Here is a 26,870-nt window from a genome sequence, read left to right as displayed (position 1 = left end):
GGCCAAAATACAAATTCATACGAAAAAATCGCGTAAAAAAAGTCACTCATTTTTCGGGCACTTATCTTCAACCGATTTGCGCGCAACAAGTTGCATTCGACGCAGAACCCTGTCCCATTGTTTCCTATTTGGAATTGGCCAGATCTGACTATGGGATCAAAAGTTATGGCCAAAATACAAATTCATACGAAAAAATCTCGTAAAAAAAGTCACTCATTTTTCGGGCACTTATCTTCAACCGATTTGCGCGCAACAAGTTGCATTCGACGCAGAATCCTGTCCCATTGTTTTCTATTTGGAACTGGCCAGATCGGATTATGGGATCAGAAGTTATGGCCAAAATACAAATTGATATGAAAAATCGCGTAAAAAATGTCACTCATTTTTCGGGCACTTATCATCAATTGATTTGCTCGCAACAGGTTGCATTCGACGCAGAATCTTAATCCATTATTTCCTATTTGAAATTGGCCAGATCGGACTATGGGATCGGAAGTTATGGCCAAAATACAAATTCATACAAAAAAATAGAGTAAAATATGTCACTCATTTTTCGGGCACTTATCCTCAACCGATTTACTCGCAACAAGTTGCATTCGACGCAGAATCCTGTCCCATTGTTTCCTATTTGAAATTGGCCAGGTCGGACTATGGGATCGGAAGTTATGGCCAAAATACAAATTCATACGTAAAAATCGCGTAAAAAATGTCACTCATTTGGAGACGAGCCAGCCTCGGGCTGAAAGTCTCCTTAATAAAGACACAAAAAAAAAAAAAAAAAAAAAAAAAAATGTCACTCATTTTTCGGGCACTTATCCTTAACCCTTTATAAGGCAGACGAATCTAAACAATAAATTAACAAAAACAACAATAGGACACAATGTTGACATGGTATTAAACTCAAATGTATGTTTGTTATACATTAAACAGTTCAGAAACATTGAAAAATTGGTGGCAATATAGTTGCCACTGCCCGCCAAGCGGGAAAAAAGGCAATAACAAAAATATAAAAAGATTTTTAAAAATTTGGTTTTACGTAGAACCAGTCAAATCAAGGTACGTTACATTTTTTGGTGAAGAGTCCTAGTCAGAAAACGCATTATAAGTGAAAAAAAAAAAATTCGCGTTTTTTCTCCCAAGGGGGGACCCTTGGGAAAAAAACACAATTTCGTCAAAAATCCAAAAACCAAATATACAGAAAGGCAAAGCTTTTTTCACGCTAATCACGTAGTAATCTAACACAGGAGATTCAAAATAATTGATACCAACGGGAAAAACCCAGATTAATCCACCTAGCGGTGATGGTGCCTTTCTCGTTCGTTCAAAAGGTTTGGAAAAATCTAAAATAACACCAATATGTGGATTGGTCTTATTTTTCATTTTTGTTTATATGAATAAAAAAAAATTCTCGCCAAACGCAATTTGTTGCAATCAAATCGGATGAGCATAAGAGCAAAAAATGGCATTTTATTTTGTAGTTTTAAATTAGTATTTTCGCCATAACTTTTGACCCAATTGTACGATCCGGCCAAGTATCTATAGGACACAATGGGACAAGATTCTGCGTCGAATGCAATCTGATGCGAGAGACCTGAAAAGCACACATATTTCACATCAATCACAGTAACTTATATATGACCGGATTCAGTCAAAATATGGTTACTGCAACCAGATTTGTTGAACTTGTGTTGCTTGGGGAATAGATGAAGTCTAAGTACTAAAAAAGTGTGCTAGACTTTTTTGAACTCTTTTTCACAATAAATAGTAATTTTACCATAACTTCTAAGCCCATAGTCCGATCTGGCCTATTTTCAATAAGAATCAATGAGACATTCTGCGTCGAATGCAATTTAATGCGAGCAAATCAGTTGAGGAAAAGTACCTGAAAATTGAGTGACATTTTTTTTAGCGATTTTTGCATAAGAAAATGGTAAAATTTTCGATCCCATAGTCCGATATGGCCAATTTTCAATAGGAAACAACGGGACAGGGTTCTACGTCGAATGCAACTTGTTGTGAGCAAATCGGTTAAGGATAAGTGCCCGAAAAATGAGTGACATTTTTTACGCGATTTTTTTGTATGAATTTATATTTTGGCCATAACTTTTGATCCCATAGTCCGATCTGGCCAATTTCAAATAGGAAACAATGGGACAGGATTCTGCGTCGAATGCAACTTGTTGCAAACAAATCGGTTGAGGATAAGTGTCCGAAAAATGAGTGACATTTTTACGCGATTTTTTCGTACGAATTTGTATTTTGGCCATAACTTTCGATCCCATAGTCTGAATTTCAAATAGGAAACAATGGGACAGGATTCTGCATCGAATGCAACTTGTTGCGAGCAAATCGGTTGAGAATAAGTTCCCGAAAAATGAGTGACATTTTTTACGCGATTTTTTCGTATGAATTTGTATTTTGGCCATAACTTCTGATCCCATAGTCCGATCTGACCAATTTCAAATAGGACACAATGGGACGACAGGATTCTGCGTCGAATGCAACTTGTTGCGAGCAAATCGGTTGAGGATAAGTGCCCGAAAAATGAGTGACATTTTTAACGCGATATTTTCGTATGAATTTGTATTTTGGCCATAACTTTCGATCCCATAGTCCGATCTGACCAATTTCAAATAGGAAACAATGGGACAGGATTCTGCGTCGAATGCAACTTGTTACGAGCAAATTGGTTGAGGCTAAGTGCCCGAAAAATGAGTGACATTTTTTACGCGATATTTTCGTATGAATTTGTATTTTGGCCATAACTTCTGATCCCATAGCTCGATCTGGCCAATTTCAAATAGGAAACAATGGTACAGGATTCTGCGTCGAATGCAACTTGTTGCGAGCAAATCGGTTGAGGGTAAGTGCCCGGAAAATGAGTGACATTTTTTGAGTAGTTTTGCGCACACACACACACACACACACACACACACACACACACACACACACACACACACACACACACACACACACACACACACACACACACACACACACACACACACACACACAGACATCACCTCAATTCGTCGAACTGAGTCGATTTGTATATAACACTATGGGTCTCCGGGCCTTCTATAAAAAGTTTGTTTTTGGAGCGATCATATAGCCTTTACCGTATACTTAGTATACGAGAAAGGCAAAAATGGTATAATTTTCGATCCCATAGTCCGATATGGCCAATTTTCAATAGGAAACAACGGGACAGGATTCTACGTTGAATGCAACTTGTTGTGAGCAAATCGATTGAGGATAAGTGCCCGGAAAATGAGTGACATTTTTTACGCGATATTTTCGTATGAATTTGTATTTTGGCCATAACTTCTGATCCCATAGTTCGATCTGGCCAATTTCAAATAGGAAATAATGGGACAGGATTCTGCATCGAATGCAACTTGTTGCGAGCAAATCGGTTGAGAATAAGTTCCCGAAAAATGAGTGACATTTTTTACGCGATTTTTTCGTATGAATTTGTATTTTAGCCATAACTTCTGATCCCATAGTCCGATCTGACCAATTTCAAATAGGACACAATGGGACAGGATTCTGCGTCGAATGCAACTTGTTGCGAGCAAATCGGTTGAGGATAAGTGCCCGAAAAATGAGTGACTTTTTTTTAGTAGTTTTGCGCACACACACACACACACAAACACACACACACACACACACACACACACACACACACACACACACACACACACACACACACACACACACACACACACACACACACACACACACACACACACACACACACACACACACACACACACACACAGAGACATCACCTCGATTCGTCGAACTGAGTCGATTTGTATATAACACTATGGGTCTCCGGGCCTTCTATAAAAAGTTTGTTTTTGGAGCGATCATATAGCCTTTACCGTATACTTAGTATACGAGAAAGGCAAAAATGGTAAAATTTTCGATCCCATAGTCCGATATGGCCAATTTTCAATAGGAAACAACGGGACAGGATTCTACGTCGAATGCAACTTGTTGTGAGCAAATCGGTTAAGGATAAGTGCCCGAAAAATGAGTGACATTTTTTACGCGATTTTTTCGTATGAATTTGTATTTTGGCCATAACTTTTGATCCCATAGTCCGATCTGGCCAATTTCAAATAGGAAACAATGGGACAGGATTCTGCGTCGAATGCAACTTGTTGCAAACAAATCGGTTGAGGATAAGTGTCCGAAAAATGAGTGACATTTTTACGCGATTTTTTCGTACGAATTTGTATTTTGGCCATAACTTTCGATCCCATAGTCTGAATTTCAAATAGGAAACAATGGGACAGGATTCTGCATCGAATGCAACTTGTTGCGAGCAAATCGGTTGAGAATAAGTTCCCGAAAAATGAGTGACATTTTTAACGCGATATTTTCGTATGAATTTGTATTTTGGCCATAACTTTCGATCCCATAGTCCGATCTGACCAATTTCAAATAGGAAACAATGGGACAGGATTCTGCGTCGAATGCAACTTGTTGCGAGCAAATCGGTTGAGGATAAGTGCCCGAAAAATGAGTGACATTTTTAACGCGATATTTTCGTATGAATTTGTATTTTGGCCATAACTTTCGATCCCATAGTCCGATCTAACCAATTTCAAATAGGAAAAACCCAGATTAATCCACCTAGCGGTGATGGTGCCTTTCTCGTTCGTTCAAAAGGTTTGGAAAAATCTCAAATAACACCAATATGTGATGATATGGAAATGCTAATATCATTTTCCAAATTTAGACGTACATGTTCATGATAGAATTAGAGGCGAAAGTATAGAATTGATAGTTCCGTTAGGATACGGCAGGCATGAAGAATGTTTTTATAGAAGTCGATTTGAAAGCGAGCGGAGGGCAATATTTGTGATGGCACATATCACACGACCTTCCTTCTGCCAAGCTCCCGTATGAAGGGGGAGGGCCAGTGGAGATATATCAGCTTCCACACTGATATTCTTCCCTCCCTTTTCATACGGGAGCTTGGCAGAAGGAAGGTCGTGTGATATGTGCCATCACAAATATTGCCCTCAGCTCGCTTTCAAATCGACTTCTATAAAAACATTCTTCATGCCTGCCGTATCCTAACGGAACTAGAAATACTAGAATAAGAGATCGGTAAAGACGCCATCTTGTTTCCAATCAAACCGTCAAAGGAGGTTCCAAATCGACTTGTTTACTTTTTTCACCCATAAGAGTCAAGCAAAAAGTTCAAGTGATGCTAGTATTATTTCCACGATATCACACCTTTTCATACGTTGCCATTTCGACAGTTTTTCACTCCGCTGGTCTCTGGTTATAGGGTTGCTAAACGGAACTATCAATTCTATACTTTCGCCTCTAATTCTATCATTAACATGTACGTCTAAGTTTGGAAGATGATATTAGCATTTCCATATCATTGTAAATCGTTTAACTTCACGTCAGGCTTGTAAAATGTCATCTGCATGTCGTTTGACTAATTTGTTCATAACTTTCTTTAGAAGCCAAATTTAGTCCATAATCTTAGATATAGTCATAACGCTTGAGTAGGGCTATATTTTTGTCCAAGGGTACATTGCTCTAAATATAACATCTGAGGCTGGAGAGTGAAAACTCTCCAAAATGTCACGTGTCATTTGACATAATGTCATTTGAATGACATTTTGCCTCCCACGCCCCAGATTAAATATTTACAGCAATGTCTTGTTAGACAAAGTTGTAGGCACATTTAAGCGCTATAAGTTCGTCATACATCATGAATTGATAGCTACCTTCTGGAAAAAGTTCTGGGAAAATTATACAAACGAATGCAAATGACATTTTACAACACTGCTTCACGTAGAAGTAACACACACAAAATCATTAATTTAGTGGACCAATATGTGTATTGGTCTTATTTTTCATATTTGTTTATACCTATGCATAAAAAAAAATCTCGACAAACGCAATTTGTTGCAAACAAATCGGATGAGCATAAGAGCAAAAATTGGCATTTTATTTTGTAGTTTTAAAATTAGTATTTTCGCCATAACTTTTGACCCAATTGTACGATCCGGCCAAGTTTCTATAGGGAACAATGAGACAAGATTCTGCGTCGAATGCAATCTGTTGCGAGCGACCTGAGAAGCACACATATTGCACATCAATCACAGTAACTTATATATGACCGGATTCAGTCACAATATGGTTACTGCAACCAGATGTGTTGAACTTGTGTTGCTTGGGGAATAGATGAAGTCTAAGTGCACAATAAATAGTAATTTGACCATAACATCTAAGCCCATAGCCCGATCTGGCCAATTTTCAATAAGAAAATATGAGACATTCTGCGTCGAATGCAATTTAATGCGAGCAAATCGGTTGAGGAAAAGTGCCTGAAAAATGAGTGACATTTTTTTAGCGATTTTTCCATAAAAAAGTGGTATAATTTTCGATCCCATAGTCCGATATGGCCAATTTTCAATGGGAAACAACGGGACAGGGTTCTACGTCAAATGCAACTTGTTGTGAGCAAATCGGTTAAGGATATGTGCCCGAAAAATGAGTGACATTTTTTACGCGATTTTTCGTATGAATTTGTATTTTGGCCATAACTTTTGATCCCATAGTCTGATCTGGCCAATTTCAAATAGGCAACAATGGGACAGGATTCTGCGTCGAATGCAACTTGTTGCGAGCAAATCGGTTGAGGATAAGTGCCCGAAAAATGAGTGACATTTTTTACGCGATTTTTTCGTATGAATTTGTATTTTGGCCATAACTCTCGATCCCATAGTCCGATCTGGCCAATTTTAAATAGGAAACAATGGGACAGGATTATGCGTCGAATGCAACTAGTTGCGAGCAAATCGGTTGAGGATAAGTGCCCGAAAAATGAGTGACATTTTTTGAGTAGTTTTGCGCACACACACACACACACATACACACACACACAGACATCACCTCAATTCGTCGAACTGAGTCGATTGGTATATAACACTATGGGTCTCCGGGCCTTCTATAAAAAGTTTGTTTTTGGAGCGATCATATAGCCTTTACCGTATACTTAGTATACGAGAAAGGCAAAAAGGTATTTTGGTCATAACTTCCGATCCCATAGTCCGACCTGGCCAATTTTCAATAGGAAACAATGGGAAAGAATTCTGCGTTGAATGCAATTTGTTGCGAGCACATCGGTTGAGGATAAGTGCCCAAAAAATGAGTGAAATTTTTTAGGCGATTTTTACGTATAAATTTGTATTTTGGCCATAACTTCCGATTCCATAGTCCGACCTGGCCAATTTTCAATAGGAAACAATGGGAAAGGATTCTACGTCGAATGCAATTTGTTGCGACCACATCGGTTGAGGATAAGTGCCCGAAAAATGAGTGACATTTTTTACGCGATTTTTACGTATAAATTTGTATTTTGGCCATAACTTCCGATCCCATAGTCCGACCTGGCCAATTTTCAATAGGAAACAATGGGAAAGGATTCTGCGTCGAATGCAATTTGTTGCGAGCAAATCGGTTGAGGATAAGTGCCCGAAAAATGAGTGACATTTTTTGCGTCGTTTTGTGCGCACACACACACACACATACACACACACACACACACACACACACACACACACAGACATCACCTCAATTCGTCGAACTGAGTCGATTGGTATATAACACTATGGGTCTCCGGGCCTTCTATAAAAAGTTTGTTTTTGGAGCGATCATATAGCCTTTACCGTATACTTAGTATACGAGAAAGGCAAAATGGTATAATTTTCGATCCCATAGTCCGATATGGCCAATTTTCAATAGGAAACAACGGGACAGGATTCTGCGTCGAATGCAACTTGTTGCGAGCAAATCGGTTGAGGATAAGTGCCCGAAAAATGAGTGACATTTTTTACGCGATTTTTTGTATGAATTTGTATTTTGGCCATAACTCCTGATCCCATAGTCCGATCTAGCCAATTTCAAATAGGAAATAATGGGACAGGATTCTGCGTCGAATGCAACTTGTTGCGAGCAAATCGGTTAAGGATACGAGCCCGAAAAATGAGTAACATTTTTTACGCGATTTTTTTGTATGAATTTGTGTTTTGGCCATAACTCTCGATCCCATAGTTCGATCTGGCCAATTTCAAATAGGAAACAATGGGACAGGATTCTGCGTCGAACGCAACTTGTTGCGAGCAAATCGGTTGAGTATAAGTGCCCGAAAAATGAGTGACATTTTTTACGCGATTTTTTTGTATGAATTTGTATTTTGGCCATAACTTCTGATCCCATAGTCCGATCTAGCCAATTTCAAATAGGAAACAATGGGACAGGATTCTGCGTCGAATGCAACTTGTTGCGAGCAAATCGGTTAAGGATAAGTGCTCGAAAAATGAGTGACATTTTTTACGCGATTTTTTTGTATGAATTTGTATTTTGGCCATAACTTCTGATCCCATAGTCCGATCTAGCCAATTTCAAATAGGAAACAATGGGACAGGATTCTGCGTCGAATGCAACTTGTTGCGAGCAAATCGGTTGAGGATAAGTGTCCGAAAATGAGTGACATTTTTGAGTAGTTTTGCGCACACACACACATACACACACACATACACACACACACACACACACACAGACATCACCTCAATTCGTCGAACTGAGTCGATTGGTATATAACACTATGGGTCTCCGGGCCTTCTATAAAAAGTTTGTTTTTGGAGCGATCATATAGCCTTTACCGTATACTTAGTATACGAGAAAGGCAACAATGGGACAGGATTCTGCGTCGAATGCAACTTGTTGCGAGCAAATTGGTTGAGGCTAAGTGCCCGAAAAATGAGTGACATTTTTTACGCGATGTTTTCGTATGAATTTGTATTTTGGCCATAACTTCTGATCCCATAGTCCGATCTGGCCAATTTCAAATGGGAAACAATGGGACAGGATTCTGCGTCGAATGCAACTTGTTGCGAGCAAATCGGTTGAGGATAAGTGCCCGAAAAATGAGTGACATTTTTTGAGTAGTTTTGCGCACACACACACACACACACACACACATACACACACACACAGACATCACCTCAATTCGTCGAACTGAGTCGATTGGTATATAACACTATGGGTCTCCGGGCCTTCTATAAAAAGTTTGTTTTTGGAGCGATCATATAGCCTTTACTTAGTATACTTAGTATACGAGAAAGGCAAAAATATATCTTTGTTGTTTTTTTTAACGAATTATAACTGAAAATCCTTCTTCCACTCGAAACTTACGATCTGTTCGTAAAAAAACTGTTCTCAAATTGACATTTCAATTTTTTTATGGCTCAAATTCATCTGGGATGTTCCTAGGAAGCAAATAAAGTCACTACATGTGAAATAATAAGTAGAGCTCTTGTTAATAAATAGAAAAAACATATTATTTGTTGGTGGCAATATAGTTGCCACTGCCTTATAAAGGGTTAACCGATTTGCTCGCAATAAGTTGCATTCGCTGCAGAATCCTGTCTCATTGTTTCCTATTGAAAATTGGCCAGGTCGGACTATGGGATCGGAAGTTATGGTCAAACTACCTTTTTGCCTTTCTCGTATACTAAGTATACGGTAAAGGCTATATGATCGCTCCAAAAACAAACTTTTTATAGAAGGCCCGGAGACCCATAGTGTTATATACCAATCGACTCAGTTCGACGAATTGAGGTGATGTCTGTGTGTGTGTGTGTGTGTATGTGTGTGTATGTGTGTGTGTGTGCGCAAAACTACTCAAAAAATGTCACTCATTTTTCGGGCACTTATCCTTAACCGATTTGCTCGCAACAAGTTGCATTCGACGCAGAACCCTGTCCCATTGTTTCCTATTTGAAATTGGCTAGATCGGACTATGGGATCGATAGTTATGGCCAAAATACAAATTCATACGAAAAAATCGCGTAAAAAAAGTCACTCATTTTTCGGGCACTTATCTTCAACCGATTTGCGCGCAACAAGTTGCATTCGACGCAGAACCCTGTCCCATTGTTTCCTATTTGGAATTGGCCAGATCTGACTATGGGATCAAAAGTTATGGCCAAAATACAAATTCATACGAAAAAATCGCGTAAAAAAAGTCACTCATTTTTCGGGCACTTATCTTCAACCGATTTGCGCGCAACAAGTTGCATTCGACGCAGAATCCTGTCCCATTGTTTTCTATTTGGAACTGGCCAGATCGGATTATGGGATCGAAAGTTATGGCCAAAATACAAATTGATATGAAAAAATCGCGTAAAAAATGTCACTCATTTTTCGGGCACTTATCATCAATTGATTTGCTCGCAACAAGTTGCATTCGACGCAGAATCTTATTCCATTATTTCCTATTTGAAATTGGCCAGATCGGACTATGGGATCGGAAGTTATGGCCAAAATACAAATTCATACAAAAAAATAGAGTAAAATATGTCACTCATTTTTCGGGCACTTATCCTCAACCGATTTACTCGCAACAAGTTGCATTCGACGCAGAATCCTGTCCCATTGTTTCCTATTTGAAATTGGCCAGGTCGAACTATGGGATCGAAAGTTATGGCCAAAATACAAATTCATACGTAAAAATCGCGTAAAAAATGTCACTCATTTTTCGGGCACTTATCCTTAACCCTTTATAAGGCAGACGAATCTAAACAATAAATTAACAAAAACAACAATAGGACACAATGTTGACATGGTATTAAACTCAAATGTATGTTTGTTATACATTAAACAGTTCAGAAACATTGAAAAATTGGTGGCAATATAGTTGCCACTGCCCGCCAAGCGGTAAAACATTGGTGGCAATATAGTTGCCACTGCCCGCGAAGCGGGACAACATTGGTGGCAATATAGTTGCCACTGCCCGGCAAGCGGGAAAACAGGCAACAACAAAAATATAAAAAGATTTTTAAAAATTTGGTTTTACGTAGAACCAGTCAAATCAAGGTACGTTACATTTTTTGGTGAAGAGTCCTAGTCAGAAAACGCATTATAAGTGAAAAAAAAAAAAATTCGCGTTTTTTCTCCCAAGGGGGGACCCTTGGGAAAAAACACAATTTCGTCAAAAATCCAAAAACCAAATATACAGAAAGGCAAAGCTTTTTTTACGCTAATCACGTAGTAATCTAACACAGGAGATTCAAAATAATTGATACCAACGGGAAAAAATATATCTTTGTCGTTTTTTTTAACGAATTATAACTGAAAATCCTTCTTCCACTCGAAACTTACGATCTGTTCGTAAAAAAACTGTTCTCAAATTGACATTTCAATTTTTTTATGGCTCAAATTCATCTGGGATGTTCCTAGGAAGCAAATAAAGTCACTACATGTGAAATAATAAGTAGAGCTCTTGTTAATAAATAGAAAAAAACATATTATTTGTTGGTGGCAATATAGTTGCCACTGCCTTATAAAGGGTTAACCGATTTGCTCGCAACAAGTTGCATTCGCTGCAGAATCCTGTCTCATTGTTTCCTATTGAAAATTGGCCAGGTCGGACTATGGGATCGGAAGTTATGGTCAAACTACCTTTTTTTAATGGAAAAATCACAAAAAAAATGTCACCTATTTTTCGGACACCTAACCTTGATCAATTTACACGCAACAAGTTGCATTCGACGCAGATTCCTGCCCCATTGTTTCCTATAGAAAATTGGCCAGCTATGGCTAAAATGGAAACTTTTACGAAAAAATCGCGTAAAGAATGTCACTTATTTTTAGGCATTTATCTTCAGATTATTTGCTCGCAACAAGTTGCATTCGACGCATAATCCTGTCCCAATGTGTCCTATTGAACATTGGCCAGATCGAAATATGGGATCGGAAGTTATGGCCGAAACACCATTTTTGCCTTTTGTCTACAAAGTATACGAAAAGGCTATACTGTGCAAATTCATAATTCGGACACTTAAGGACTTTTTCAGACAAATTAAGAATTTAATCACAAGCTACTAACCATGTCCATCCAAGTACAGTTTAATCCGAAAGGCAAGAGCCAAAGCATTCGATTCTCAAGTTAATATTCGTTCGTCGCAGTCTATAAAATGCACTAAAACTAAAATTCTTCGACTACTTTTAGAACCAAACTTCGGACACACGCACGCACTGTTTCATATTTCGGACACGTTGGACAGCTAATTTCCACAGAATATTAAATGCAAATGTTTATTTTTCTCGTTAATTTATTCTGTTTGCCTTTCAAATAACCAATTGCTTCAAAACGATATGGCTAACTGGCCCCAAATATTACAAAATTACTTCCAAACATGTAGCCTTCCGGACGAGAAAGTTGAAACATTTCTGTGAAATATTTCAAAAAATCTTCCATGAAAATTTGGATGTCCGAAGTTTGTTTGCGTCCGAAATATGAATTTTCACGGTATGTTCGCTCCAAAACCAAACTTTTACAGAAGGCCTGGAGACCCATAGTGTTATATACCAATCGACTCAGCTCGACGAACTGAGAGGATGTCTCTGTGGGTGTATGTATGTGTGTGCAGTGCTCGCACCAAAAGTGCGAAAAGTTTAGCTCACTTGGTACTTATCCTACAGATTTACTTGCAACAAATTCCATTCGACGCGGGATCCTGTCGTATTGTTTTCTATTGAAAATTTGGAAGATCGGACTATGGGCACAAAAAATATGGCCAAAATGCTTTATGTTATAAAAAACATCCAAAAAATCCTTAAAATATATAACTGGGTAAAATAAAACAGGGGTATGTACATCAAAAAGATTGGAAAAGGAAAAAAATTGTAGAAATTCTTATTAGCATATTGTAGATCAAGTTGAAAACCGAAACGAGATCTCGCGATTTCAACTGGATCTACAATATCTTTGCTTAAAATAATCCAATTTTCATATAACGGACAAAGAAGTTTTTCGTTTTTACTCCTAGCTACTAGCTCATCTACTTTCAAGCAAACACATTTTACGAAGGTCGAGAAAGCACCATCACCGCTAGGTGGATTAATCTGGGTTTTTTTTATCTCCATTTTTATTTTATTTTTATGCTTTCATAATTTCATTGCGTTGCATTTTTATGCTGCCATACGCTGCTGATAAGGAACTATATTTTTGACTTATATATTTTCATATTTCTATTTATATATTTCTCAAATATGTATTCATACTATCACGTTCTCATTTTATCATTTATTCATATTTTCCTATGTTCAAATTTTTATATTTCCATTTTATCTTGTTTTCATATTTTCGTTTCTTCGTGCGTTAATATTTTTATATGTTTATGTTTTCATTTACTTATATTTTCATATATCTTTATTTTCATATATTTTTATTTTCATATATTAATTTTTTCATATACATTTATATTTTCATACTTTCGTTTTCTCATATTTTCATTTTTATAGCATGTGAATATAATAGTGCGAAAGTGTGAAGTTATTTTCATATTTCACACTTTCTTATTCTTATGCTTTCATGTGTTATATTCTCATAATTTTGCTTGTTTCAATGTTTACTTCTTGTATTTCATATTTCAGTTATATAACATATTTCCATATATTCATGATTTATATTTTCATATATCCATATTGTTATATTTTGATATTTTTATTTACTATTATATTCATTATTATTTATATTTTCAAATGTTCATATTTTTTTTTATATTTTCATATTCTCATATTTTCATATATACATATAACAGAAAAAAATAATGAAAAGTAAACAGCGCGTAAAACTTGAGATGCGGAAATTTATACTATTCTACGCGGAAATGGACCTCTTCCTAACAAGTTTGCTTACAACTTGCAAGCAATATCGACGATTCACGTCAAATATTATATACATTTAGGCTATATCACGCATGGAATTAAGCTAATAATGGCGTTCCATTTATGTGCATGATCTTTAGCGTAAATTTCATTGGATTTTTCTATCTGTGATTTTAATCCCTTCATATTGTCATATTTTCTAATATCTATTTTTCCACATTTTCATTAAAATATTTATTAAAAATTTACTAAAAAAATACGGGAAGATCGAGAGGGCATCATTTGCCTAAGACGTTATTATCTGACAAAATTTAATACGTTCGATGATCAAACTTTAGAAAAACGGGAGGAGCTGACAAGATACAAAGGAAAGGTAACATTTTCAATACAATAGAAGAAACATATTTATTTTAATAATTTTTACCATTTGTATTTTTATAATTTTTGACACACAGTGATCTAGTGACGCTGATTTCTTGAAGCTTCGGCTTCGGCCAGGGACACTGTAAACTATTTTTCAAATAATCCCGATCTAAATATTTGTATTTCCTTTTCAGCTGAAACAAGTGTTGCTGGTGAAGTTTGTTTCACACCAAGGATCAATTTGCTCTCCTTTGATTTTCATAAATTTTAACGTTTTTTATACACTTATTCTTAATATTCCCATACATTTTCTCAAATTACCATGGAGCTCCATATATTTTAAATAATCTCGCATAAACATTTATAAACAATCATCTTGTCATAAACGATTTACCTAACCAAATGACAATAATCTTCACTTTCAGAAACATTGGGTGCTGACGTAGATTCTGAAGACGCATCACACTACATCACTCTCTAATATTACTACAATTTATTATTTCAGAAATATGCTGCAGAATGCAAACTCAATGGAATTGTTTTGCCAAAATCCATTCATTCATATTACATTCAAGAACAATACATCACATTTTACAATATCAATACCAATAAAAATATAATATTCAAGCTTTTTCGCCGAGAAAAGCACCCCTTAATAACCCATCCAAATTCCAATTCCAGATACCTATGAAGGTCGCGCGAGTTCTCCGCATCTTCTTAAGTAGGTATCTAATCAACACCTCCCACCCAAATCCCCACTGATCGTAAGGACCTGGCCAGGTGTTGAACAAAGGGATCGTTGAATGAAAAACATACCAAGCCCCAGGCTGTTTTTCTGGCGCATCTAACGTCCCTATCGACAGCCAACCCAGGATAGTGTGCGGTCAGATATGCTATGCTATGCTATGCTATACCGCATGTGCTTAGATTACATAACTTTGAAAGGGAGAGGGGGTCCTAGAAATGTGAACTTTCATACGAAGAAAATTGTTTTTTTACATTATTAAAAAGCTGCAGAGGTAAAAACATACCAGGCAACAATTGGTCATTTCATCACCCTCTTACACTTTTGTATGAATCCTCTGAAAAAATGTATGGATCGTCATACATCTCACAAACCCCTCCCAGCGAAGGGTTGCGTAATTCATGGATGTTTTTTTTGATAAAGTAAAATAATCATTTAGATGAAATATTTTCAGACTATGTTTAGGTGTAAAACAATAGCTAATAAATATTAATAATTTCGCTTCAGCGCTTTAAATTTAAATATTAGTTACACATTAGTTTCGAATATGCGATCTGAATTTTATTAACTTACTCATTTGGATAATAAATCTGGAAATTTTATAATAGATTTTGATGTTAGAATTCTACATTCTTTTTTTGTGTCTTTATTAGGGAAACTTTCAGCCCGAGGCTGGCTCGTCTCCGAATTCTACATTCAATTTTTGTAGTGCATATGGATGATGGAATTTGATAGGATTGAATTGGATTTGATTTGGATCGGATTTGATTTCCATTTGGATTGGATTTAGAATAGATTTGGATTGAATAGGATAAAGGTTGTATTTGAATTAGATTTGGATAGGATTTGATTTGGAACAGATTTGGATTGGATTTGAATCGGATTTGAACTCAATTTGGATTGGATTTGTATTGAATTTGAATTGGATCTGATTTGATTTGGATCAAGTTTGGAAAGGATTTGCATCAAATTTGAATTGAATTTAGATTCGATTTGAATACGTTCGGACTAAATTTGGATTGATTTGGATTGAATTTGGATCATAGATGCTACATATTTGTGTTTATTTTGTGTTTAAGTAAATGAACCTGTCCGAGTAGTGGCTTTGTTCTACATTATTCCTTACTTTATTATAAATCATTACAAATGTTAAGGGAAAAAGAGGAATATTAATATAATAAATTAGCCATGATTTATAATAAATTGAGGAAATTTGGAAAACAGCGACTTTTAACAGAAACAAGGTTTCTAAGCACTTAAAAGCTTGTAAAAATTTTAACATGGTCAAAACTTAAACGGAACGAGTCACAATGTTCACAAAACAACTTGTAGAGCACACAAAAAGTTTACGTTTAGCGGTTTTTGCGATGGAATGTAATAGCGAAATAATGTAATCAATGTAAGAAATGTAAGCTTTTCAATACAATGGTGGTATTAAAATCTACCGAAATTGTATGTGCAAAAATTGTATAGGGGAAGGTGGGTAGACTTGATCCCCGGGGAGACTTGATCAACCCCTGTTTTATCGAGAACTAAAATAGTTTTGTTCTAGCATATTTTTTAGTATAGAACCTCTAGACAAATAACCTTTATGTGGTGAGCTATTTTTTGGATTGACAACCTTATTTATTCTCCAGGGCGGTTTGTATGTTTTAACCCTACTAAAGTTTTTTTTATTGGCCACGCAAAATTTGAATAACTTTTCATAACAATGACCAAATGCTTTTGTTTTTTCACAGCACAAAGCCATAAATGTGCTTAATGATTTGTACTGATGAAAATGTCAACATTCCATCAAAGGTTTAGGATACATATTTGGATTTGAAGTTAGTGCCTCAATATGGGGACATTTGATCCCCCATTGGTCATCCATACAAAAATTTGGCTAAAAAATTCAAAAAAATATAAATCTCTTCTCAGACTTCTAATTTTTTGTAGATTTTACAGATTTGATGAAGAATTGGCAGGAAAAACTATTTATTGCGTAGATATCATAGAAATGGGATCAAGTCTCCCCAAATTTTAAAATTGCATGTGCTGTCGAATTCAATAACAAAAATCGTTCATGTATACGCACAGCAATTCGAAAATTGCGCGTATTTTGAAGGAAAAATATTAAAAAAAATCTGAGGGCACCTTTCTAATTTTATCAAATAATAAAGTAAATTTTGGACAGCACTCTAAAAAATCGATTGTGTATCAATAACAACAACAATTTAAGGACTGTCATACATCACTTAAGTTAAATACTATATTTCTTAGAGAGTCTGTGTGGAAATCGCGTATTTTTATTTATTTTTGGCTGTGATACATCGGAAATCAAAAAAGGGGATCAAGTCTACCCAGTCTCCCCTACAGTGCAAAAATTGTTGGGTTGGGTGTAGTTGTGTGAAAGGAATAATACGATGGTTACATCTTTTCGATGAACACGACGTATGTTATCTAAAAATTGTTTCTTCTTGTCAGGATAATGCACAATGCATTCAATTATGAATTATAATTTAAAGCATTCTTCCCTTCTAGCATTCTTGCAGACTAGCAAACTTCGTTGACTTTTTTACACGACTCCGAGCAAAAATGCCACTTTGACTCATTCTATCATGCAGAGACGGCTGCGCGCCAGGCGGTTCACCGATAATGCGACGACAATCGTCAAACGAATGAAGTGTGACAAGCACTTTGGGCGGCTTTACTCATCAGAAATTTTGCACACGTTGTTCCATTTCCTGTAAATCCACACAATCTGAGCTATTTCAGTGTAAGGCAGCTTAACTTCGTTCCATGCATGAAATGCGGAATCTTTCTTTGTACAACTATGATCAATCGTAGATAAAATTATTCACCGACATACCATTGTCAAGAACTTTGCCTGAAAGAATCAAATTCAATTATTCACAAACTTATTGAGAATAGACAAAGATATGGTAAAGTTTTTAAATTCTAAATGAAATGAGTGTTTGGTAAAACTGTCGAGATTGAATCATCAATTATTATCACATTGTTGCACCCTCGCTCGACTCACATGTATGTCTTCCGTTTCCTTTATGCATTGCATTCTAAAAATCTCATCTTATCAAAGCATCTTGATCTTAACACCCGAACATGCCGAGTACATACCAAAAGGGGATTCATAAACCATCACACCCACCTTGCAGCTCGCTCATGCCTTTGATTCTCTTGTGACTTTCCTGCACCATTCAAAATGCCGTAAAATGTAGATCTCACCGTTTTGTATGTTTTATTTTTTTTCAGATATCTTCCCATGTTGTTCCGATGCATATGGATCGTGTAGAATCGCGTGCGAAAGCGTAAGTAATGGATATTTGACAGCATTTTTTTGTGTGTGTCGGCCTATCCGTTTACATTTTTCTTGAGTTTTTTTTGTTCGTTTCTGCCAATATCGCCTGTAATCGCATAACTGTCTCATATGAATAGGAAACCCAGCAACGATGGGACAACTATACGGTTACAGACAGTATATCCGTCATCATATTTTCAAGTATTACGATCTTACACGGAAGAAATAAACTACCCAATAGTGAGTTTAATTCACCCAACCTCGAACATCCGTATGGGAAGCCAAAATTGAGTAAGTAGGGTCGAAATAGTTTGCCTTTACTCCCATATTAAAAAAGTACCCAACGGAAAATTTATTGACCCAAATTTAAGTTTAATTCACTCAATTTCGACCTCAGGTAATAAAACTCAAAATTGGCTTCCCGTATTGAACTGGCGTCGTTGGATTGTTTGGCTCTTTTGTTTTTGACAATAAAAGAAAGAGTGGATGAAAGAGAAGAGAAAAAATAACTCAAAAGTAAGTTTAAAAATACTCAATTTCGGGTACTTTTTTTCTTCCGTGTAGAGTGTCAGCTGCTGTTACTTTTGACTGATAAATATCTAACAATTAAGTTGCACATACCATTCACCTTAGTGGGACATTAGGACGAATCGGGGCCTTGGCTATAACATTCTGCGGAAAATTTTAAAATTATGTTTCATTGATTGATTATTTTCATTCATATATTGAAAATTTGATACAAATATATACATACTAAACATAATATCGAAGTGCTGTGCCATTGTTATGGGGTGGAAAATAAAAAATAATAAAATAAATGAAAGTTTAAAATAATCATCGGATTTTTAAAGCTATTGTCGCTTATAAGGTAGAGAACCATTTGAGCAGCACCCCCTATTCCCGTCAGCAACGTTCATTACTCGAGCGCATTACAATCGAATTACTTGTTTTTTAGTACATGGTTAGTTTCTGTCGATATCTAGAGATGTACAAAAAATCAAGTTATTTGGTTGGAACGCGGTCGAGTTATTAACGTTGCAGATGGGAATAGGGGGTGCTGCCCAAATGGTCCCGCTCCCTATTTCCTATACAGTATTGAATCTCACATGCACACTTATAATTATCAAAATAATTTATCTAGGCTACCATCTCATGAAACCAAACATTATAACTTCTTGGTGCTATTGTAAAAAAAAATCAGAAGGGTTGTGTACAAGACACGAGCGCAAGGTAGACGTTGGACAACGTAATGATATTGTTGCGATTGATTTTTCTGCCGTATCTAAGCGACTGTATTTTGTATACCTATCGAAGAATTTTTTTTCTCGGTTCAGCTTTCTTTTGCATAGAAAGTTGATCTTGCAAAGAACAGATTTATTTTAAATAATGCGGCTTCCTAATCACAAACAGCAACAAAACCTTTTTTTTTGTGTCTTTATTAAGGAGACTTTCAGCCCGAGGCTGGCTCGTCTCCGGAACAGCAACAAAACCTAATAAGAATCTTGAATGAAAGATTCACTTGACTGCTACAAATGCCATACATGCTCACCACTCTTCACGACGTGTCGAACGAAATGGCTCGTGGACGCGTTAAAGCAACTTTTTTGTAATTAATAAAGAAGGCACATTAGTACCGCCTTTTTGTTAATCGGTATGAGTGCGAATATTATATGCCACTATACTGCCGTAATCTGAAAAAGTGACGTATACGCCATTTTTCAAAAATGGTGTTAACGAGTACTACTCATCGCGCTCTTTAACAGAAAAATGTAAAACATGCATGTTGTAAAATGGCTTTTCCAGATTACGGCAGTATAACACTCACCAAACGGGCGGGGCTAGTTTATATTTCTGACTATATAATAAAGCTGCTTTTCCGCGTGCACGAGCCATTTCGTTCACAACATTCGGACTATCATCGGTTGCATGTTCCGCTGACGTTTGTGGCGGTCGTGGCAGCTCTGCCGTAATCTGGAAAAGTGACGTAACAGCCATTTTACAACATGCATGTTTTCCATTTTTCTGTTAAAGAGCTCGATGAGTAATACTCGTTAACACCATTTTTGGAAAATGGCGTATACGTCACTTTTTCAGATTACGGCAGAGCTGGTGGAGTACATTTCTGTAAGCGTATACATTTTGGAAGACTTTCCCTTGTCTTTTTGAAGACCAACGCTTGTGATTCTGCTACCGACGGACATTTTCTGTCATCACAAATTGAGTATGATTTGCACTTTGAAGACACATTTTCTCGGCTCAACCCTCTTTTCCATAAAATTTTAGTTCTGAAAAGAACAGAATCATTTTCCATAGCAGCAACAAAACCAAATCAGAATCTTGAAATAAAATTTCACATTACCGATAGTAATGTCATTCTTGTGACTAACTTTTGTAGCATTTCCCCATGAGGCGCGCTTTTGATTCTGCTACGGACGGCAACTTTCTAATGTCGCACAGAATTTTGGTCCTGAGAAGAACCGATTAATTTCCAATAATGCGCCTTCCGAATCACTAACGGCAATCACTCAATAGTCCGCTTGTCAACACACGCTTGTCATTCTGCTGCCGAAGTCAATTTCTGCTGTCGTCAAACGATGATTGTTTCGGCTTTTCTTCTATAAAATTGAGGTTCTGAGAAGAATCGATTAATTTTTAATAATGCTCCTATCGTCGGCGTCATCGGCACTCCAGTGAAATTTTCTCGCATGTTTCTGGATCTAATTTTTTTTGTAATGAATTGGATCTCAATTGATTGGAAATTGGAAATCCAGTTCCAGAAACATGCGAGAAAATTTAACTGGAGTGCCGATAGTCCATTTGCCGCTGAACCGCTACAGATGTAGAAAACACCGTGTTCGATGCTGGGACCGCTTCCTATCCCTAGTAACATTTTGGTTTTTTGTTGGTTTTATAATACTCTTGTAAAGTAAATTATGGCCGTCAAGAGTGTTATAAAACTTAAAATGTTATTTGGGATGTCCGCTCTCAGTTACCGCTCGCTGTGTACCTTCGAACAGAAATGACGCACGAGCGCGAATCATGGCCCTTTTTATACCCGGAGAAAATAAAACGGTGGGTCACAAGACCCGTAACTTACATCATTATGATGTCCGTGTTGGGAATGCATGAACGGGGTTGGTTTGTTTTGATATTTTTACTGGGTAGGACAAGAATTGAAATTTTCAATAGTTTTTCGTGAATAATCAAAAGTTACAATGAAATTGACAAATTGCTGGAAAGTTTCCGAGTCAATTGATATGTAAATCTCGAAAATCCATCGATAGATAAAGGCTCTATTAATGTTCAAAATCTTACATGATTTCGTAACGGTCCCCAATTTTAGATTCTGATTTGACACCTAGTACCTTCGGGTAAGATGTTGTCTAGCGTCAAAATTGAGCGAGTCTATGAGCTCAATTAGTCTGAAGTGGCTTTGGGGAAAATCGATTAGAAAAATTATTTGGATTTTTGACATAAACTACGTCTAAGGGGAAGACTCGGATACAGGGTGTAAAATGAAAATTTCCAAATTGGGGACCGTCACGAAATCATGTAAGATTTGTAACATTAATAGGTCCTTCATTTTTCAATGGATTTTAAAGATTTATATATCAATCGATTCGCATACTCTCCACCAATTTGTAGTATTGCAGTAGTAGTATTGCAACTTTTGATTATCAACGCTAAACTATTGAAAATTTGAGTTCTTCCATGCATTATGCATCCCCTATACATCCTTATTATTATTACAATTACAATTATTATCTTATTACATAATACCCTTTAGGGTATTATCAATTATTGAACTGGGTTATATAAATGGGGGGTCCAGTTGATAGACAGTGGAGTCCCTACTCCATCACAGAGTGGGAGGGCCTGCTAAAACTGGTAGGAGTGTCGGTGGGACGGTTCCTTCTCTCCTATATAGAGCGGAATGATTTGTTCAGTAGTAAACTATTTGGTCTTACGTAGTTTACGTCGAGCGGTCGTGTCTTGTACCCCAAGATTTTTTTCCATAGTAAAGTGGCCCTCATCAATCCGCACGCATAAAAATTCTATGAAGACATACCAGAAGAGTAAGAGAGGTGGCAAAACCATAAAGAGCCCCGCACATAGGATACGTTTGCGTTGCGTTTAAAACATTTCCCATGGGAAAACTGTCAAACGCAACGCAAACGTATGCTATGTGCGGGGCTCTTATAGGCATGGTGACTTCTGATAAATCGCCGTGAAACCCCAGTTGAAGTAGCTTTAATTGCCCCAGATGGTTAAAATGAGCGATTTTGTTGAGCTCAAGATGTAAAACATACGAATACAAATAAAAAAGGTAAAACCTAGCTTGCCGGATGGTCTTTTCTTAAACTTTATCAACTGTAAATGGTTTCAAACTGAGTCGTTCTCGCACATAAAATGTCTAATGTGACATTGAGCCGAAAAACCCAGATTAACCCACCTAGCGGTGATGGAGCCTTTCTCGTGTGTTATAAAAATTGTATTATAGTATTTTGGTCATAACTTCTGAGCTCATAGTCCGATCCGGCCAATTTTCAATAGGAAATAATGAGACAGGATTCTGGGTCGAATGCAACTTGGTTAAGAATAAGTGCCTAAAAATGAGTGAGTTTTTGCACGTGTTTTGCGCTCAGACATACACACACACAGACATCACCTCAATTCGTCGAAATGAGATGAGTATACGAGAAAGGCAAAACGTTTGGCTCAAAACCCATCTGGCCGAGGGTCATTTTGCCGAAAATGCCTTTTAATCAAAATTGAAATACGACTGAAACTGTTGTTCGGCCGAACTGATCGTTTGACCAAAAATGGTCGTTTGACAAAATGGCCATTCGGCCGAACGGATCATACAACCATAAATGTCGTATGCTGAACGGGTCATATAGCCGAAAACATTGTTTGGCCGAACAATAGTGAAAGAGGATAGTGTGCAGATTGTGACCATGTGACGTTTTGTATATATTATTTTTAGATTTAAATGTATATTATTTGCCAATATTAAAAATATATCAAATTATTATTATATTTTGGATGTTTCAATGTTAATTTATTCTTCGTGTTTAATTTGTTTATCATTATTGTAATACTTGTTTAATGTTAATTACACTCAATTCCTATAGTTCACTTAAAATATATTGCGATAATAAATGTCACCATTCCGAATAAAATGCACCCCTACTTAAATCCGCATAATTGGCATACAAGAATGTCGCCTTAAAAAAGTATAACAGTCAAGCCATCGTTCCCAAGCCACCACCAAAACCGATAGCTCGAAAAGTCCAAAGTTCAATCCCGAGCCATTTTCTCTTTTTTAACTGGTCCGCGCGCATGTGCGATGCTAATGAGGGGAATCATCTAGACGGCATAGGCGTGAAAGAGATGTATAGTTTCAGGTGACACGAAGAAAAGGTTGATGAGAGTTTATTGTTCGAAAAGGTCGTTGAATCACTTCGGGGAATTGACGCACTTCCTTCCACGAGGATTAAAATTAACGATAATTCTGTTCCTTCCGTGTAGCGCGCTCTCGACCCCACGCTTCATCGTCAAGGGTCCCGGATCGGGGGAGATCTCGGAAGGAAGGTTCGCTTCTCCGGTAGAGCAAAGGTTTTTTTTTGTAAACCTCAATCAAGAAATCGCAGTACCAGTACGGAAGCTGTCCGTCTGGGAATCTCCGTAAGCGCCTCCGGCCACCATTCATCGGCATGGCATCACTACGGTACCAGCAAAAACTACTGTACCGTGAGTAGAACAAAACAAGCATGCATGCATATCTCCACACCCACGAGCTCGATAATTGCAAACGATAGCCTAGGCTAGCCAACGCTAGAACTAGAAGTAGAAAACCGCACACAAGTAGAAAGCTAGGAAGTGAAAGATGGAAGAAGAAAGTGAAGTATAGAGAGTGAGGAAGGAACAATTATGAATTAAACCCTAGGATAATTGAAACCGCAATAAATGTATATCTGTCTTGTTTCCGTTGAATAAATGCGTTTCCGTTAAGTAAAGCTTCCATGTAACGATAATTGTAGTCTGAACGAACGAAACGAACGAACGAACGACACGAAAAACATAAGAAATCCTTCGAACTTCGCACTGTGTTGTACTCAGGGCCGGATTTATGGGGGGGCCGGGGGGGCCGTGGCCCCGGGCCCCCACAAATCTTATGTACCAAAACCAACCTTTTTTGTCAATTTTGGGGCCCCCACATACCGTCGGCCCCGGGGCCCCCTTCCGGCTAAATCCGGCCCTGGTTGTACTCCATGTTGGGCTGTCCGGTAAATCAGCCTCAGCACTCACGTGTCCTAGACGATCATACGATTTGGGAAGAGAAGAAGTCCGCCTGGTGAGAATAACTCGTTAGTGGTGTTTTGTGGGTTTTTGGTAGAACGATGGTTAGCATCAATTTTTTCTTCGGCTTCCTTGAGGCAGATTCTTTCCCTTATTCCCGACAAATGGTCCCCTTATAGCTCAGACACAGAATAAAAGCCGCCCTGATGTTGGGTTTCGCCGGGCATCTTAAAAGCGACGAGCTGGGTCACGAATCGGTGAGCGGAACTGCTAGCGCAAATTACGCGCTATAAGATTAATCACTTGATAAGTAAGAATTAAGAAGTGAGACGTTTCACTTCTCACTTCTTATTCTTATATCTCAATTCTCATGTTTTACTTTTCACTTTTCAAATATCATTAATGTACTATTGAAGGATTGACTATTTATTGTTATTTCAACTCAAACCGGCCACACAGTCTTTAAAGATTGAAACAAGATTTTCATTTGTCGATCATTACCCTGTGTCGCAACGGTGGACAAAAAAAAATCTTTTTTTTTTATCTCTTTGGATGATATGTCCCTTTCGGTCAAATGACATTCTCAGTCAAACCGCTTTCGGCCTAAAAACCGTTTTGGGCCAAATGGATTTCAACTGGATGAATTTCGGCCTAAAGTATTATTAGTCCAAACGACCTTTCTACGCTTGGGAGGAAATAAGGTTTATTTTAGGGTGCTCATCCTGCCTCGACCTACCCTATGCAAATATTTCAATTAACTTGTTCGACAGCAAAATCATTTCAAACTGGATCAGGATATACTAGATGATCAGATCTTTCAAATGATTATTCTGTTCACACCGTGCAAGAAACAACGAAGTGCTCAAAATAACATGCTACAATTATTCAAAATGATCGATGCGAACGGTAATGATTGAACAGTTGTTCCCATGTTTATACATATAGGATGAATGCTACAGAGTAAGCGTGCACAAACAAATAAATCTATACTGCAGCTTTGCTGATAACTAGTTCTCCATCAGTTCAACAAATGGCTCGTTTAACTCAATACACACTTAAAGCAGCGATATGCTTTTCTGTAATCTACTTTATGATTCCAAGTAGCAGTGAAACTGAACATCATAAATCGAAAGTAGAACGATTACATAATGGTTCTATTGCATCCGAGATCCGATCGAGATTCGTTTCGATTCGGAAAGCGTCAAACCATGCCCATCTCTGTTGGGCTGTGAAAGTGGCTCCAACGGCGTTTGCCACCAGCTGGGAGTGCCTCGAAGGTTACGACAAAACTCATCTCTTGATGGTATATGGCGATATTCGGCCCAGCAGGAACGATAGAAAACTTTTGGAAAAGCTAATGGTAAAACTTGCCAGAAAATGCCGTCACGATATCGAAAACGTTGCACTTTTGGTGCATAACAAAAAGTCACTGTTGTTCGAAACAGTGTTGAATTACGTGATCTCTTACGGGTTATTGAACTACGATGAAAAGTGTAAGGAGTGCATAATATTAAAACTACAACGAAAACTACCTTGTGCTGTTAAAAATGTAGCAATTGTTTATAATAATTGCATTGAACATGGAAATTTACATGATAAGTGCTTGAGATCTAAATGTAATTAGTTATCTGTTTGGCTAAAGCACTTTAATGTGTTGAGCTTTTTCTTCGAAGTTAATTGTAGTTAAATAAAAGCAGTTATTAGACCACAGTGGTGGGATGTAAACGTTTTTTTTCAATATCTGATGATGGCTGAATGGAGTAAGCCGAAACGTTTTTAAAAAACGGGAATTGTGTGTGTCGTTTTTCACCGAAAAAAATCAACAACACAAAGATATAAAAATTCACGGTGACCAAAACCCTACTAAATAAAAGCGTAAAGTATTCACTGAGTTGTTGAAGTTGTTTTTATTTCGGTCAATATCTACCAGATACACTTTTTTTCGCCAAGATCTGCAGCATTTTTTGTTTATTTGCGAGAGAACAATCCAAAATGCACCCCTTAAGCTTTTCCGATATTTTCACCAATATAAACTATAATACCGAACCATTTCAACGTGCAGATCAAAACTAGCTACATTTCACAATGATTTCCTATTAAAAAAAAAAACAAAATGTTTATGACTCTAACGCATTTAAAATATGTTTTAAAAATGGGCCTGGGGCAAAACGCCTGAATGGTGGTGTAAAATGACTCAATTACATAAGAAATAATGGTGAACGCATGGTTGTTTGTTTATTTTAGCGGATTGAACGAAAATCTCACGGGTGAGCTCAAGTGGCAACCAATTCAGAACTTCCGAAAGTAGGTAGGTTTATGAGAATAGCATCACTTTCTTCCGTTACCACAGATAAAGATTTGGGACTAATCACTTACTCTTGGAAGTCTTAGAAGGAGAAAATGCATTTGCCGTCAGTCGAGATATATCGTGGCTACGTTTTTGCCAAT

The 26,870-nt window shown here is 37.2% G+C and overlaps 1 protein-coding gene across 9 annotated transcripts in view; it reads left to right on the top strand.

Moving 5' to 3' along the window:
* LOC134223771 (reversion-inducing cysteine-rich protein with Kazal motifs) overlaps nucleotides 1-26,870 on the top strand; it is a 102,371-nt gene that overhangs the window by 47,518 nt on the left and 27,983 nt on the right. For all 9 annotated transcript variants that reach the window (XM_062702957.1, XM_062702956.1, XM_062702963.1 and 6 more), the window contains exon 3: nucleotides 18,074-18,129. In XM_062702957.1, the coding sequence (XP_062558941.1) occupies nucleotides 18,074-18,129 (56 nt within the window). The remainder of the gene's footprint in view (nucleotides 1-18,073; nucleotides 18,130-26,870) is intronic.

Source organism: Armigeres subalbatus, chromosome 3, assembly GCF_024139115.2.
Source record: "Armigeres subalbatus isolate Guangzhou_Male chromosome 3, GZ_Asu_2, whole genome shotgun sequence".
Lineage (NCBI taxonomy): Eukaryota > Metazoa > Arthropoda > Insecta > Diptera > Culicidae > Armigeres > Armigeres subalbatus.
This window is presented reverse-complemented; position numbering and strand designations above follow the sequence as displayed.